The sequence below is a fragment of the Colossoma macropomum genome, unplaced genomic scaffold, assembly GCF_904425465.1.
Source record: "Colossoma macropomum unplaced genomic scaffold, Colossoma_macropomum, whole genome shotgun sequence".
NCBI classification, from domain to species: Eukaryota; Metazoa; Chordata; class Actinopteri; order Characiformes; family Serrasalmidae; genus Colossoma; species Colossoma macropomum.
Genome location: NW_023494796.1, coordinates 20,934,824 through 20,952,563, shown reverse-complemented (window position 1 = coordinate 20,952,563; position 17,740 = coordinate 20,934,824). Strand labels below are relative to the sequence as shown.

The 17,740-nt window shown below is 41.4% G+C and overlaps 2 protein-coding genes across 4 annotated transcripts in view; one reads left to right on the top strand and one right to left on the bottom strand.

Annotated features, from left to right (window-relative positions):
- ctnna2 (catenin (cadherin-associated protein), alpha 2) overlaps positions 1–17,740 on the top strand; it is a 550,144-nt gene that overhangs the window by 375,485 nt on the left and 156,919 nt on the right. The gene's annotated exons all lie outside the window — the stretch shown is intronic.
- On the bottom strand, positions 8,503–12,351 carry lrrtm1 (leucine rich repeat transmembrane neuronal 1). The gene has a single exon (XM_036583117.1). The coding sequence runs from the start codon at positions 12,222–12,224 to the stop codon at positions 10,650–10,652; it is 1,575 nt and encodes a 524-aa protein (XP_036439010.1). The 5' UTR covers positions 12,225–12,351; the 3' UTR covers positions 8,503–10,649.

Here is a 17,740-nt window from a genome sequence, read left to right as displayed (position 1 = left end):
GTTCCTCAGTCTTCTCTTCCTTTCCTTCACTCCATTAGAAACACCTACCTTGTATCTACACTTATTGTCCATTTTATCAGATCCACGTACCATATATGAGCATTTTGTAGTTCTACAATTACAGATTGTACTGTGCAAAAGAGAGACAACACATCTTTTAGTTATTTTCCAGTATAAATGTCTATTGAGTACAAGTTTAGGAGATATTTCTGAGAAGATTAGATATAAGACAGTCTTGTGTGGAAGGGCAGAGTCAAAAGGAAATACATTTTCAAAACTGAAGTTTTGAGACTGGACACCCCAAAGGCTGGACCTCAACATCATTGAATGCATTTGTGCTTACTTAAACTGAGAGAAGCAAAAAATGACACCAGCTTCTAAGACAGAACTTTGAAAGTGTGGAAAAATATCCCTGCGGATTTCTTGGAAATACTAAAAGGAGGTGTTCTGAAAGGAATGGAAGTGTAACAACGGCAAAGGCTTCACACATCACATACTGAAAAAATGTATGTATTTACTTATTGAGCCTATTGTGTCATTTTCTTTTAAATATATGTTTTTACTTTTTTTGTTTTTTGTTCCTTGATACTGAAAAATGGATAACTAATACCCAAAGGCCAATTTGACTGGAAAGGATTAAATAAATGAAAGGTGGTCTCTGACTTTTACACATTACTTAATAGATCATGTTTATAAGCAGTTCTTATTAAACTAATTAAAGTCATTATGTATCTTGCCGATACATGCTAAGAGTGATCAAATTACTTTAATAATGCTGTTTTGCACTCCAGTCATACTGGACTTGTGTTTCATCTTCACCTTATTTCAGTAGTTAAATTAATCAGTTATTTCATTAATAGTCACACCCCATTCCATTTCAGTTCATTCATTTTATTCCACTTGTGATATTAGACTCCCTAACTTAATGACTTAGGTGGTTCATTAAAGAGAGGGACAGATCTAGATGTAGGCCTATGTGTAGAAAAGAGCGGACTGTGTCCACTTAAATAAATGAATTTGATATTTGTTTAAATCTGAAGTGGAATAAGGTGGAAATTAAAAACTTAATTAAAAGCAAGAACTGAAATGTTAGAAAGGAGTAATGGATGCTTGCTAAAAAAATGTTTGGTTAAAGGTTACCCTGAAAATTAGTGATACATCATTCTTTGTGATAGTTGCATTTTTTTCTGTACCATTGGTTCAGCAGTCTGTTTCTGGTAATTAGTGTCCATGTTTGTTTCTCATTGGTGGATACATGTTTTAAAGCCTCCAGAGCTGAAGCAATCAGTTGTATAGGTTAGTTTTCCCTTGCAGGTTGCGTAGTTGGATGCCAATAGTGCCCCTGCTAGCTATATCTGGTCCTACCTATGGCTCTCCTTACACTGAAACAATCCACATAATGGGATCTCAGCCGCTGCAGATAATCTCCAGGGCTAAGCGTTCATATTTGCCCTTTCTGTTTTGGCTGATCAGGAATGGGGTTAAAAAATCAATTGCGTGTGTGCCTGTGAGTATAGATGGGGCTTGCTAGAGGAGCAGCATCCATTCATAAATCTTTGCTCAGTCCTATGAATGTAATCAGGCCTTATGCAGAGGGCATAGTCTGGCACAGTATTCCAATCTTTCTTGTCAACAGCCTCAGCGATTATATTGGCAGGCTGGAGAGGGCTGTGATGTCAAGACTTGCATCTTGGGCAAAAAAAAAGCTACAAGAATTTCCTGGTTACTTCAGTCTTCTCTGCTAGGTAACCTCTAAGGCTAATGTAGCTAAGAAGTAACAGAAACTTATACCTCACCATTTTGCATTGTCTGAATCATCACACACTTGCCTCAAACTGTGTCTAGTTGAAGACACGTCTGTGATAATGCAGGTTTGCACAAGGCTAATTTGTGTACATAAGTATCCATTTCTTGTTAGCTACATTAGCCCTGTAGCTCCAGTGCTAAACTAAATAAGAATCTTGGTTGATTTTTGACCAAATCATTGCTATAGAGATATATTTTCCTCAGGACCCACTAAGGTGAAAGAATGAAACACAACATGTGCCTGCAGCAAGTAACTCTACTACATCGAGCCAGTTTGATCATGGCCCTGTTTTAGAAATCCGTCTGCATCACGTCCTCCATTTGGCAGTCTTGGCAAAAAGCTTGTTTCTTTTCGCAAAAACTCTCAACACATACCAAAAAAACTGACTGAAAAAGACCTTCAGCATTGCTTATGCAATTGAGTTTTTGCTCTGAGTGTGAGCACAAAAAGATCACGGCCTTGTGCTTTCTGACTGAGTTTCTGTCTTTTTTCCTCCCTTTGCATTCTCCGCTGCCTGCATCTCGCACCTCCTCTTCTCAAAATAGGTGAGTCTACTTTATTCATCTCATTCAGGCTTGCGTTTGTTGCATGTTGCTGTAGTTAGGTTCAGTATGTTGTAAAGGATGGCTGTGCAAAAAGTGCTGCTCCCAGCCTTTGCCGTGATCTATGAACCGTAGGGGTGTTAAGATCGAACTGAAGGTGGAAATTCATTTGCACTGTTTTAGAGAGTCAGTTATAATTGATTATAATATTCAATACAGTATGAGCTTATTTTCAATCATGACCCCACCAAAAAAGCTTACTACTATATAAATAGTTGCAGTCACATTTTTGTATTTAATGTCTTTTTTTTTTTTATGAATCTTTTTGAATCTGTGTCAGTCGAATTGTGGAGCAATTTGAGATTTCTAGGTGTGTTGATTTGTTTCTTAAAGAAATGAATTGAAAATAATTTAATTGAGTTGTGATAAAAATTTCTTGATGCATTGAATCATTTTCTAAAGAATCAAATCAGAATGAATTGTGGTGAAATTTGAGATTTAATATTGCATTGAATTGAATTGAATTTCCTCTAATGAGCAGGCCAGTCATATGTCCCCTATCTGCTGGGCCAATGGCAAAAAGAGCCTGTGGTCTGATATGAAAGGCCCAGAAGAAAGGCTTTGTGTGTAAGACTCTGTCCGCACTGACATTGGTGATATGATAAACAGCCAGTGATAAATGTAGTCTCTTTCTTTATAGAGCTGCCTCATCTGTTGTGACAGTAACTAAATAACGCTGTCCTTTATTTCTTTTTTTCCCTCTCCCGCTTGGCTCTCGTCCGATTCACTGAAGCCCCTGCTTAGCATGACTCTTTCAAATATATATCAGAGTGCTTGGCACAAACACATCTGCTCTTGACGACAAGGGTGATTCACTGCTGCCATATTAAGGTGTTTGCTAATGCCTTACTCATGAACACATTAGCAGTTGCTCATTAGACTTAGGCACTGCACCTTTCCTTATGTAGAGTATGTGATGAGGGTTATCTCTTAGAAATTGCACTTATTGCTGGATATATAAAAAAAATTAATGTTGTATTAACCCCTTTTTACAGTAGACATAAAATTGAATGTCCTCGATTTGGAGGAGGTCTCTCGGATGAACTGTGCATTTTTTTCTTCAGTAACATTAATGGAATGTAGGGAATTTTAAGGAAATTGTATGATGTATAAACTGGAAGCAAACTGAATTTTTATTGTAGATGAGCAAGTAAGTCAACATTTATTAAAAATATTTTTATTTATGCTGTATTTTTATTGTGGCACAAATTATATATCAACAAAGCTGCAGCTGTGCTGTCTGTTTTAACTCAGCATGACCATCTTTTGTGATTATATTAACTAATATCTGAGTCGATTTCTACCATAAGAATGGCCACTAGGGGGCCTGAAGAGGTTAATTTCTTAATTACTAATTGCAGAGAAATTCTGTCCAAAGCGTGAATTGTACATTTTCAGTTGAAACCACATTTGTGTTCATAAGTAGAAGAGGAGATATTTAAATATAATTTTTTGACATCAAAACAGGCGGAAAAACTCTAGAGACTTTAAGCTGCTAATACAAAATGTAAATGTAATTGAATATAAACTACTTTTGTAGTGTAGTATGCAATTATTTTGTTACATTTTGGTAGTGTTGAAAAACAATAACTGTAGACCTTCAAAAGCTTCAAAAATACAAAGATGTCCAACTGGCTTGTGTTTTGATCTGTGCCAGAAAGTATAATAGAGATGTATGTAGATATGATTTTTTCATACCTTCATTTGTGTATTTGCTCAAGTGGGAGAAAGTGTACAAGACAGGAAGAGTCAATAGAGAGAGAAAGCTTTTGTATTATATAGAGCCATTGGCTTGAATGGGTTTGTGATCAGTGGCAGCTGTTGTCGTACCCAGCGCAATCAAGATGCCTTATGCTGCTTCCCCCTGAATCCCATATTGGTTTCAGCACTTTGATGTTGTGTACGGGAAAATTACAGAGATATCCGCGAAGCCCCACTTTCATGCTGTCAGGAGAGAGAGAGAGAGAGAGAGAGAGAGAGAAGGGTGGGAGTGGGGTGTGTGGGGGGAGATGAGCGGTTCAAACACAAATATCAGTGGGTGCTTTGGTTTAAGGCGTGAACCTCGATTGTTTTCCCAAGAGACACAGGAGAAGCTGTTAATTTTCCGGTCAAGGAAGGTGCGCATGGATTGTTCAGCAGGAAAAGGTTATGCGTGTAGAAGACACGTCTTTAATTTTAACCAGTGTCATCCTTACATGTCTGCAGTGTGTGTATGTGTGGGAGAGAGTGTGTTTTTTCACATGTAAAAAAGCCACAGGGATGTTGAAGGAGAAGTAATGAGAGAGCGTGAATCAGAATGGAGAGAGAGAGAGAGAGAGCTCTCAGGTGGCCGTGTGATTCGCATGGCCTTGTGAAAAGCTTATTTCATGGTCAGCAAATAGAGATACCAAATTCTCTCATATTTCATACATTTTTCACCATCTGCATAAAAGGATAACAGCAAAGCATACTGCAGGGGAGAGCTGAGAAATATCTGCTAAGTTGCAGAAAAATATATACATTATTATTTCTCTCATACATTCTAGTGAGCTCCTGTCCAAGAATAAGAAATATTACAAAATATTAATGTAATGTTGAATATGTTGTAACACAGTAAACCCCATGAGATGCATCAATGCGCTGGCTGAGATTATATGCCTGCTAGTTTTCTTTTTTGTAAATTTATGCATAGAGATTTCTTCCTTGTGCAGTTTTTTACTGCACAATCCAAAAATTTTCATAATAATAATAATAAGAAGAAGAAAACGAAGAAGAAGAATACAGAGAAATTTAACTTTCATATATTTATAGGGTCATTTTTCTAATAGCTTATTTATTTTGTATTTTTTACCATTTTAGGCGCTTATGCAAACCTATTTTAAATATCTGTTCACTTTGTTAAGGACCATATTTAACGACTGAAGTAACTTTAAAATATGTTTATTGTGCAAAAAAACAGAACTAATCAATATACAGATAAACCTATGTAGCATATGTGTAAGCATGCAGTGGTGTGCCTGGCAGAAGTGGTGCTAAATGTTGTTTCACGTCCAAATGTCTCAAGTCATTTGTCTCATACATCTATAAGTATTAGACACTGCTGCAGTTTGGTGAATATTAAAAGTCATTCATGCTGTCAGAAGCTGTTGTTACGCTGCAGATTTCTGGCCTGTTGTGAGGACAAGGCCCAAGAACGTGGTGGCGTCTAAAGCAGCTGATTGAGGGAAGCTGTGCCACAGATGGTGCAAGAAGAAACAGAAGTACAGTAAGCAAGCTAGAAGCTAACCCAAAATACTGGCTATCCTTTACGTATCTGTGCTTGTTTTTGGCATACTGGGGTAAAGATTATGACAAAACTCATGCCTTTAGAAAAATATCACCACTATTAGTTATAAATGCAGTAAAATTAATAAAATGCAGATTAAAATGCAGATATTTTAGCTTAGTAGCCTAGCATCACCTAAAAATTATGCTCTTCCAGGGTTGGACATATCAGTCAAATCTAAGCATCTGTCCAATACCATATTTTTTTTATAGCAGTTGTCAGCAGACGTATCTGAATACATCTGCTTGACATGTTTCTGATATTGTCCATCTCTAGTGTATGTTAGTATGTATGTTCCATTGAGTTAATGGACTTCATGGAGTTAAACTATACATATTGGCTTTTCCTCATCAGTTACAGCCTGATGTGCAGTGGCGGATGTATTTGTCTGTAATGTTCCTGCTTAGTGTTATATGCCATGGCTTTGGCATTGCAGAGGTAAATGAACATGTTGGTGTTTTTGTATGAGAATAGGCATTGGAGGCTAAGCCATGCAAATGAGCTCACAACTCAGACATAGGGCATTTTATCATGCAGCACAATGTTTTCTTGGCAGCAGGGCTGAGCTGTGTCCATGGAGGTGTTTTACTGTTACAGTTCGTATTACTCATGTTTTTTGTTTCATGGCAAAAACATGATAATGAATCCTGTGACGACAATTGCAACAAAGGTGATCCCTGCTTTAGATGCTGGGAAATATGATGAAGGATGATTATAGTGACACTTGCATCACTGCTCACAACAATAATGAAGGCATGTATGCTGTCACAATTACTGCAAATTTGCTTGCAATATCCTTTGTAGAGAAAACTGCATCAAAAAACAAGGTTCATTTTGAATCAGTTGCTATTTATGATTCCGACATGCAATGAGATATTTGCCTTTGCTCAGTTTGTGTTCCTCAGAGAAGCATAGCATAGGCCACCGTCCTCTGAGCCTGTGTTGGCTGTGTGGTTATGGATGGCTGTTGTATGGATGGTTATTGTACAAAACCAGAGACAGTCTGGTGATACAGCCAGCAAGGTTAATTAATTTGTCAAGCTTTGTGCATTCTGTCCCGACAGCCATATCTATGGAGATATTGTGCTTATCACCTTATTTCCTCCAATAATAACTGATCTTTATTATGCAAATACGTTTAGGACGGTTGTTTCAGATTGATGGGACATAGTTTTGCCTCAGAGAAATCAATGGATCAAGTTTAAAAAATAAGAATCATTGGTTAGGCAGCTTTGTATGCTCAAAGACCTTCACATATCAGGTGCAGGAGGATCATGCCATTTGTTTCTGCTTATTACTGCGGTAGTTCCAGTTCTGACCCATTTCTGATCAATTTTATAGACAAATGTGTATGTATATGTGTATATTCATCTTATATTTATGCTGAAATGTTAGTCTCTTGAACACAAAGCTTGTTGTTCAGTTATTAATCTTAAAGGCTTGTATTTCTTTGACTACTATCAGTTCTGACCATAAAACTAATCTGTAAGTTACTGTTGTGCATACACTCTTGTTTTATAGAAAGAAAAACATCCTTCATAACTTTGCCCTGTTTTTTTTTTCATTTCTTGAAAAACAGAAAAAAGTACTGCAGACTTGAACCTGTTGACACAGAAAGTAATTCAAATGTAAATGGACATGATTCCAAAATTCACCATGTAATTAAATATGTAATAACATGATTGCATTTGACTAGTTTAGCAAAAGAAACATAATAACTCTTGACTTCTAAGGGTTAACCAGTTAAATGTCTTAATTCTTGCCACATGCCACAGTTGTGTCCCCATAGAGTACATAGCTCCATATTGCATGAATTCACAGCAGACTTTAAACTCCCAGTGTTAAACTCTAGGCTCCTAGCCAAGTGCTACACACACACACACACACACACACACACACAATGTGCTAATTAGCCATGGTATCAGTAAAAGATAATATAAATAATACATCATAATTTCTTTCTCCCTTTCCATCTCACTCTTCCAAAAATAAGCAACAGAGGCAAGCAAAGAGGTTACTGGTCAGATTCTTTGTATAGCCATCCTTACTGATCTGTCTCTAGCTTCAACAGTCACACTGATCATATTAATTATGAGAGCTAGTTGTTGCAACAGTGCATTCTGGCGGGAGAATGACCTCCTGTGAGGCTTTCTTAGACAGGAAAGAGGAGGGGAGAGATGAAGTCAGGCCGGACTTACAGCAGACCCCTAACTCCTCAAATATTCATGACCGCTCTCAAAAAAATACAGTGAGAGGAGAAATCAATACAACTGCCAACATAGGCCGCAGAAGTTACCAAACCCATGCAATATTGATATAAACAAAGCCAAGGGCCTAAAAATAGACAGGAAGTTGTTGGGGTGGTTGGGAGGGTGTTCTGGACCCTCTTTCATTCATTGTTAGAGAGGGAGAATGAGTGGGATTGTGGTTAGAGACTTTTTCTCTCTCCCCCACATAAACACATCTCCATCATAGCCCCATTGTTGCTATTTGTAGTGCCGAGGCGTGCTGGTATTGTGCACTGCTGCTATTATTTAGAGCTTTTTGTTTCTCAGTTTGCTGAACTCAATTGGAGCATCGCGAAAGGGAGATCATGAGTGGCAACAATGCTTTTTTTGCTGCCTCTTTGCAGTGTGTCATTCTGCATTTGTGTGCCTCGTTATGCGTTCACCCTTCTTTTTCACGGCTGCATTAGGCCCCCAAATGCCAACTCAACCCAGAGAATGCGTCATTAGCAAAAGAGCATGTTGTGAATGGCGCCATTCAAAGCAAACAAGGATTAGAAGACATTTACCCCAAATAATGTTTATATTAACATTTGAATAGCGTATCAATTTAAAACAATCTCTTAATCTCAAAAAAATAAAAATAAATAAAAGATCAAAAATAGCAAGACAAGATTTATCAGGAAAGGAAAAAGGAGGGGATATGGTCACATGTATGCATAATTTACAACAACTGGAATACATTTTATTTTCATTTATTTTGGCTCAGCTCCTCATATGGATCAAATACAGTGGTGAAAATAGAACAGTTTTGATAGCAAGTTTAAGGGGTGTCAGGGCTATTGAGGTTCAGAATAAAACCATCTGCCTGTTTATAAAAATCCCTGCTTAGCTTCACAGTTTCCCTTGTACATCCCACGCATACTTGATGAAAGAAAGTCGTTCCTATGGCCACACATGCATTTTGAAACAGCCTGGCATGACCAGTTCCAAGCTTGACCCACACACATTTGCTCAAGTAACCAGGTATATGCACTCAAACACGTCTAATAGAGGCATTTCCCACCTAGCCCTGTCACTGTGGTAACAGCAAGATGCCTTAAATTGAGTGACAGGGGAAGGCAGTGGAGGAGTCATTTGGTTTAAAGTAATTGAACCCTTGTTTACTTCAAATGACCAGCCTATGTGTTCAGAATGCGAAATACTTTACTCTGCAGCAGTGATGGCACCCAGGGCTGAGCTACGACAAACACACACACACACACACACACACACACACACACACACACATTGGAAGTGTATACCAGCACACACACAGAGAAGCTCACACATGCATGCACACACACACGCACACACAAACCCAAAAACACACAAAGACTAAGCCTAGGTAAGAAAAGTCAAGGGCTTGCTGCTACTGTATCTTCTCTCCCTCTACTGCTGGTGTTGGGACACTAGAGAGCAGTCTGTACCTTCTTTCAGAAACCATGTTCTTTCTTCCACTGCCAGAGGAGACACTGTCTGCTCAACTAAAGAAACCTATTGAAAAAGGAAAATCTTGGAAAAAAGCTTAGCAAACAGAGATCCCCAACAGATCAACCATTAACATCATACAGTTTTTTAACTGTCTCCCTAAATCATTATAACACCATTGCCCACGTTTAAGGCTAGGTTTTTGTCCAGCTCTGATTTCACCACTGTCTTAGGGAGATTTAACACACTAACTGAGCATGAGAAAGCAGTCAAAAGGCATAGCTTTGAGCCATTAAAAGACATCGGCCCTGTTTTATAGAGACAGCATGTGACTCATAGTTTGACTGTGTTAAAAAAACCTTCTGAACGGAACGTAAGAGTCTTTTTTCTTTTTTGGCTTCTGTTAGTTTGCTTAATCTATAAAGAATGGGACATAAGAAGAGAAAAAGCAACTACAACAGTAACAGCAAGCCTGCACAGTGATCATTCCCCCCATATGGTGAGATGGGGAAGAAAGAGTAAGAACTGGGAGGTGGTAGAGGAGATCTGAATTTCAGATTGAGGCTTAACATTTCAAATGAAGTGACGAGATCCCCACTGCTCATTTTATTTATCGTCTACAAATACAGCAGGGCCAAACTTACAGTCCTCCCCAAGCTACCACCGACAACAAACCACCCCTCAAACGTGCCTGCAAACGTGACTACTGTGAATTGCAATTCATTTATTTAAACATTTGTTTCCTTTTTTCCATAGTTTACAAAAGAAATAGTATAGCATCTTGAGTTTTATTCCCACTCTTGCTTTTCTGATTTTAACATATTTTACACAGACTCATCTCTTTTATTTTTTCCCCATTTAAATTTTCTTGTCATTATTGTTATTGTTGTTACAACAATAAAAATTGTGTTCTGGGTGTCCTCAGTAGCTTTAGTAATCTCCTGCAGTAGAAAGACACATTAAAGCTCAAATATCCACTCGTCACAAGAGAACCTTGATTAGTTCCTATATTCCTCTCAGCCCCAAGACATTGTGTCAACCTGTTCTAAAGCTGTGTCCACTGAAAGCCACTGAGGCCATTGAAATCAGCAGTAAATCCTTGGTCTCTGTCCCCTTTGCACTCTGAACATGCCATCCAAGTCTCCTCCAGAGAGCAGCACAGTGTGGTACAGCATCAAAGCATGTCCCGTATCCATTGATCTGATGTGATTGTGAAATATCCAGGGACAGTAGCCAAAGTTTCACACCTCACATTCCCGGGATGCCTGTTGCTGGCAGGTGCAGGAACCGTATTCGTTGATGATGACAAGGGCCCCCTCAATGTGGTTAGGCTTGTAGTCCACATAGTACTCAGGCGTGGACATGGTGGCCATCTGCTGCATGGTCTGCTTTTGCTTCTGCTTGCGGCGCTGGCTGCTAAAGCATTGCCTCACCTGCCTCACACCAGCTGGGAAGCATTTCCACGACACATAGAGCATGAGCACCACGATGAGGAAAGAAAAGATGAGCGCCATGGTGCCCGTCACCACCTTGTGGATCTGCATGGTACTCTCCAGGTCATCTGCAGCCATGGTCACTGTAAAGGAGTTGGTGACTACCTCACCACCCTCCACATCCTGTAGGTCATATGGGCCTCTGGTGGGCCCTTTGAAAATGGAGCCTCGGGCTAGGTCTCTGGTGGCTGCGTAGGTCTGCGTGGTGGCTTCTACACTATCCTCACACAGCTGGAAGGCATAGACAGCGTCCAGAATGTCCTCACCCTGGGCCGTGTCCGGGCTTGCACACAGCAAAGCGCTATCACGTTGGCCCTGGAAGCCACTCAGCCAGGAGGCCAGGGCACATACATTGCGGCTGCACTCCCACTCATTCCCAGACAAAGTGATGCTGCTTAGGGATGTCCAAGAGTCCAAGATGCGCTGGTCCACATAGGTTAGCTTGTTGGAGTCCAGCATGAGCTCCTTGAGGTTGGGCACACTTTCAAAGACATGCGGCTCGATGTACTCAATTGCGTTGTTGGAGAAGTCAATCTTCTCCAGGAAGTGCCAGGTCCAGTCCAAGGTGCTGACAACAATGGTGGCCTTGTTATTACGCATGTAGAGTGTGCGAAGGGCAATGAGGCGGGGAAAGTGGGCCAGGTTGACTTTGACCAGCTCGTTGTGCTCCAGATGCAGCTCAGTCAGCTTGAAGAGCCCAGCAAATGAGTTGCGTGCCAGGCTCTGCAGCTGGTTGTAGCCCAGGTCCAGAAACTGCATGCTCCTGCAGTCCTGGAAGATTCGCACAGGCACAAACTTCAGGGCATTGTAGCGCAAGTGCAAATTGGTAAGCTTCCTAAGGCCGTGGAAAAGGTCTGGCTCCAGTGACTGCAGCCTATTGTAGGATAAATCCAAGATGCGCAAGTTGGGCAGAGGTCTGAAAGTCCCATTGGACAGGTTCTCTATCCGGTTGGTGCTGAGGTCGAGTTCCTTGACCCGCCGCAGCCTCTCAAAGGCGCTCTCCTCGACGAATTCAATGTTGTTATGATCCAGGTAGAGCCAGGTGAGCTGCGACAGGCCAACAAATTGCCCCTCACGCAGCTCTGAGATGTTGTTCTCCCGCAGGGATAAGCCTGTGGCGCTGCTCAGGTTGCGGGGGATGTCTGTCAGGTTGAGCCCCTCACAGTACAGCAGCTTGCTGTCGCAGCGGCACAGCCTTGGACAGCTCCCCCCCACCAGGGGAACCATTTTCAGAAAGATGCCCAGAGAGCACAGTATCAATCCGGGGGGCTTCTTTAGCGGCCACTTTAAGTACAGACCAATTAGGAGGAAATCCATTAGCATGAATATCCCGCAGTGTCGTAGAGAAAAAGTTCATTGAATCATTCAGATTCGTCTCGTTTTGGACGCCATGATTTTGTAACTCCCCAGGCCAAAAATGCTCAGTTTTGTGTCATTTTCTGTTGGTATGTGTTTTGGCTGATGGTGACTTGTGATTTGTTACTCAGAGGCAAAGAAAATCCGGTCACGTCAAAAAGGCAAGATTTGAGAGGGAGAAATGGCAAGTCACTTTGCTCATGTTAGATATCGGGGAGCGAAAGGAGAGATGAGGGGGGGTAAAAAGAGCGTTCTTCCAAAACCAATCTCATATGAAAGGATTCCTACTCACCCCTTTCCAGAGGCTGACAACCTCTATTCAGCTGCTCCCTTTGTGCCGCCACTAATTATGTGCGAATCTAAAAAAGATCCCAGTGTGGTACAAATTCAGCCCCCCCCTCCTTTTCAGCGGCCACCAGATCCTGGCAGACTTACAATGTCTTAGTTCTCCTCGCGTGAAAAGAGCCAGAAAGAGGAGGAATCCAAGTGGCATTCAGCGTGCTCGCAGGAAATGCAAGCTGCCCAGACTGCATGCGTGAGCACTGTCCTCCCTCTCCTGCTTCTCCGCAGTGGCTGCTGCGCTGATCAGAGCAAGAGGAGAAGAGGGGAAAAAGCACACACTGACAAAGAGGGCAAATCCACTCAAACTCTTTTTTTTCTATTTGTGCTGAAGACTCTGTTGGAACTACTGACACAAATTAATGTCCATCACTTGAAGCAGCGGCTGACCTGCACTGTTTATATCCAGTCTTGCTGGTCGTCGTTCTCTTGGAGGACAGCTTCCTCAGAAACATGCACTCATCTGAGCTGAATGCTTGCCACCCCGACATGTACTCTTGGCTTTTTTTTTCTTTTTCTTTTTTCTTTTTTGGTATCCCGAAGTGGCGTGTCCGCTAGTAGCCTGGTTTCCAGCGAGCTCTCTTTTGGGTGCTGCTCATTTCCTGTGGGCTGAGGAGGCTGTTGCCGTGCGGAGATGCTGAGGCATAGAGGCTGAAAGGCAGGGCTGGTGTGTGGGGAGTAGAGAGAGAGAGAGAGAAAGAGAGAGAAAAAGAGAGAGAAAGAGAGAGCAGAGCTAGAGCCCTTGCAGCAGACTAGTGCGCTGCCAGTGCATGCAGAAACACCTTCTGTTCACTGAGTGTCGTAAGCCACTCACAATTCAGCCCAGATCGCTCTCTCTCTCTCAGTTGCTCACTCACTCTCGCTCTCTCGCTTGCTCGCTGTCTAGCTCACTCCACCCCCTCCTCCTCCTCCTCCTGCTGCTATTCTGCTCTCTCTCTCTCACTTTCTCTTTTTCTCTGTTCTCTCTTTGTATCTCTCTCTCTTTTGCATGATTTTTCACAGTGTCTGAGACATTTTCATATTCAAAGGGGGCTGGGCTTCAACTGGGGTTTAAATGAAGCACAGTTGAGTTGCTCCCCCTCCTCCCTCATCTCTCTCTCTCTCTCTCTCTCTCTCTCTCTCTCTTCCCACCCGCCTCTCTCTAATGAAGTGAAACAAGCCATCTATCTGCTTCTTCTTTTTTGTTGTTGTTTCAATCCCATTTGCTCATTATTACAGAGCCCTCTAATGAGAGTGTGTTCTATATACATTTCTTTCCTGTGGCGTGGATGTGTTGAAACACTCATATGTACCGCTAAAAAGCCGATTCAGCTAGTGTTTCCCTGTTATTTTCACCCATCTCTCACAGTGCTTTGCTTTTCCACACAGCGTTCCGGATTTCAGCCTGTGCGTTTAAGCTTGCATCGTCCGCGTTCACCAACAGTTTTCACTGCCTGCTCAATCTGAATGGGAGTTTTGAAAGCTGGCTGACCCAGACCAGTGCCGACACAGGCCTGGAACGTGAGAGATGAAAGCATTTTCCCAGGCGTTGAGCAGACCATCAGACTGCGTTTGAAACGTCACTGCACCAGGAGTGTCGGCTTTTCAGGCTATTAGCTTGTTGAAAAATGGGCACCAGCACAGCGGTCATTGTAATAACATTGCGGCCCACATGTCAGCTCAGCTTGCTGGTGAATCAGTGAAACATTCTACAGGAGTCCATCACCCTCCTGCTCTCTCACATCACCATCCAAAAAAAAATCTAACCTGAAACTGCTACATTTGCTTTTCATATTGCCGTCTGCATAGACTTGTTTACCATGGCCATTAGAAGCCCTGCCATCCAGTTGGAATACAGATATCATCTGTTGCCACTTAGCCAGGGTTACATAAATATTCCACTCAGGAGCTCAGGCCCTGGTGCTGCGCAGATCGCCCTCCCCCAGGCTTGTCGTTTCTTTCCGATTAATTTTCAAGGACAATGAGCTGTGACGCTCCCTGTGCATGAAGCTAGCATGCGTCCGTTAGCCTGCCTCACTTCTGATGCCTGCCATAACTTCACTGTCAGCCCCCTCCTCTGCTCAGCATGCTGTGAAATATCAATTAATCAAATAATGGGGAAAAGAAAAAAATCCACAGTAGCTCACGCTAGCCTGCTAATTGTTTTGCTGCTTTGCTAACACCCACAAGATCACACTGTCTCCCAAAGGATTGCTGATGTTCCTGAGTTGTAAAATGCTCTCAGTACAAGTAGCCTGCTCTGATACATTTACTTAACCCGTATACAGGATCAGAGATGAGAAGTCAAGCTTTACCCAGCCTAACAATTGAAGAGATTATGATCGGTGATATCAGTGGATGCACAGTGAGCTAATTGATTTTTCTTTTAAGCCTATTCGAGCAGCTATATGTGTGATTCCTGCATTTATATGTCATTTAAGGATTATTATAAATTGGATCATTCATAAATTGGTTTGAAGACATTTCAGTGACTGTCATTAATCAAGATGACATGAAATCTACAAATGGAGTGAGCGAAAATGTGTTTCCTAAAGTATACTAATTTGCTCAGTGCCATGTTGTTCAGCAGTCTCAACCTTATCACTCAGTTTTAGTGAATTCTGGTGACTGAATTTGATTCCATGCAGCATGTTTGACCAAATAGGCTATCTCTATGAACACTCCAGAGGACGATATCATCTTGAAAAAAGGCTCAAATTCTTGGTTTCCTCTGACTTGTTGTCATCAAGTTCAGCATTATGTAGGCTAAACTAATGTCTGAACTAGCAGTGCTGTTTTACAAGAGTGTCATGGCTCTGTAGGTGAACTGGGATGAGTGATTAATTACTTTGTGAAAATGACAGGTCTGTTGAATAGTTACTGTTAACTGTGACTGCATGCAGTATGTTCATGACCTTACTTAGGTGCATTTGCATTTAGCAAAGGACAGTCTTGAAAAGATAACCCCCACTGGGAATGGGTGATTTTGAAGGCCTAAATGTTTGATTGCCGGGCACTTTGCTTTGATTGTAATCCTTTAATAGTTCGTAATATTAGCTATGTTGTCAGGCATTACTGTATTACATGCTGATATTCTTTAAGATTATTTTGATCTAAATAAATAAGCACATACATATCTACCATACTTACATATTTTTCTGTGATTACTATGCAGTGGACAAATGTTGTGTAATGAGTTTAAATGTACTTAGGTAGAAATGAAAATGTCTGTGATTTGTATTTGTATCTAGTTGTTTTAGGTGAGAAGGTACTAATGTGTCTGCAAAATCTGTTTGCAAAAACTCTGTACAGAAAGAGAAATGCAAATGAATCGTTTTCATTAGGGAGATCTGACTGCTGCAACCATGATTTTGTATGAATGCAATGGAGTCTAAAATACTCTGAAAGTAAAAAGTCTCAGAATTGAAATAATGTCATTCTAGTAAAGAACAGCACTTGAAAAAGGCACTTAACGGATTACATGTTCTTTATTACTGTCCACCCCCGTCCTCATGTATAATTGCTATAGTTACAGCTAGGTTCGCACCTTAAATGCTCAGCAAAGATTTGACAGAGAATGGATGTATCGAGCACCAAAGCCAGTAGAGAAAGGGATAAAAAAAAAGCAGCTAGCCTGAGTTGTGGCCTTCTATGTGTGATCCATCTCTCCTTTGCCTCTTCCCATCTCTCTTTAGCCATAATTAATGGGTGCACCATCAGCTAATGACTTGGTGCCCTGTAATGACTTGACACAGCGAACAGGAGACAGGAGTATCCAGGCCATCAGTTTTACAGAATTTTAAGAGGTTTTGGCGATGGCGATTTCAAACCAGAGCAAAGGTTCCTATTACTGATAGATAGTGGTGAATAGTAGGTAGACTAATCAACAGCTGTCGATACGTGTATTGTAAATTACTTCATCTTGTTAAGCAGGGCCGTTTTTGTTTGCTTGTAGCACTTTTCCACCAGACAGTGTGATATGGCACTGTAATAATCCAAATCCAGAACTATCAAGTACCTGTGTTTGTTTCCCATCTTATAACAGCATCCAGTAGGAGTACTTCTGAGGAGTTCTGAAGAGTCTTGCTTGATGATGTTGATACAGTGTAGTGCAGGGCACAGTCCTGGTCCTGGGGATCTACCACCATAGAGAAGTCAGATCCAACACTCCTGGCTCTAATATTCAGACACTCCTGAAGGCCTTCGTTTACAGAATCAGGTTTGTTAGATTAGGGTCGAAGCTAAACCCTACAAGGTGGTCGATCTCTAGGACCAGGACTGAGCACTCATAGTGAAGTGGGTAACATCATTGCCCTCTGTGTGGTATACTGAGGTTGGATTCTCCGCCTGGACAAGCATGCTACACTATACCAATAAGAGTAAGACTTCTTAGTTTAGACTCCCTTTGTGACATGATTGAACTGTAAGTTGCTCTAAATTAAAGCATCTGCCAGATACATACATGTACATTTCTAAACCACCCATGCGTCCCTGTTTGTTATGCTTGGTACCTTGGTAAGCAAGTTCAGAACGAATGCATAGTTATGATGCAGGTGCCTTAGCAATGGAAATGAGAGGATAAAGGTTAGGTTGAATTTTAAAAAGCTTTCAACTGAAGCAGCAGAAGTACATTACCAGCCGATTTGATAGTTTCACCTAAGAGTTACTACCAGGAGATTGCTCCGTATTTGAAGAGGGACATAGTTTGGATTGAATTAGAGAAAAAAATTTCTCATTGCTCATAAAATTAATTTGGGGGGGGGTGGGGGGGGGTATGGGGATAAATCAGTGCCCTGAGATGAGAAAGGCAGAACAAATTAAACAAACCGACTTAAATCATCTTCGTAACATTAATGAAACTAAATCAACTGTGGGAGCACTATGACTCACAGGAACTCCGGAGCTGATTTTGAGGACAGGAACTGGTGTGCTATCAGCTTGTCCCAGAACAGAGAGGGCCAGCTCAGCCCTGGCCCCTAGTGTGGACCCTGCTGCGTGTACTCAGTTCTAGTCGGGTCACCATATGGGCAACTGGGGCCTCTGGAGCATTACCCAGAAACTAAGCTACTCTCAGGGACCCATAATGCCTAGAACTTCTTTACGGTTCGCAGCTCTCTCTCTTCTCCCTGTAACTCTCTAAGTCTCTCTCTCTTTTCTTTAGCCAA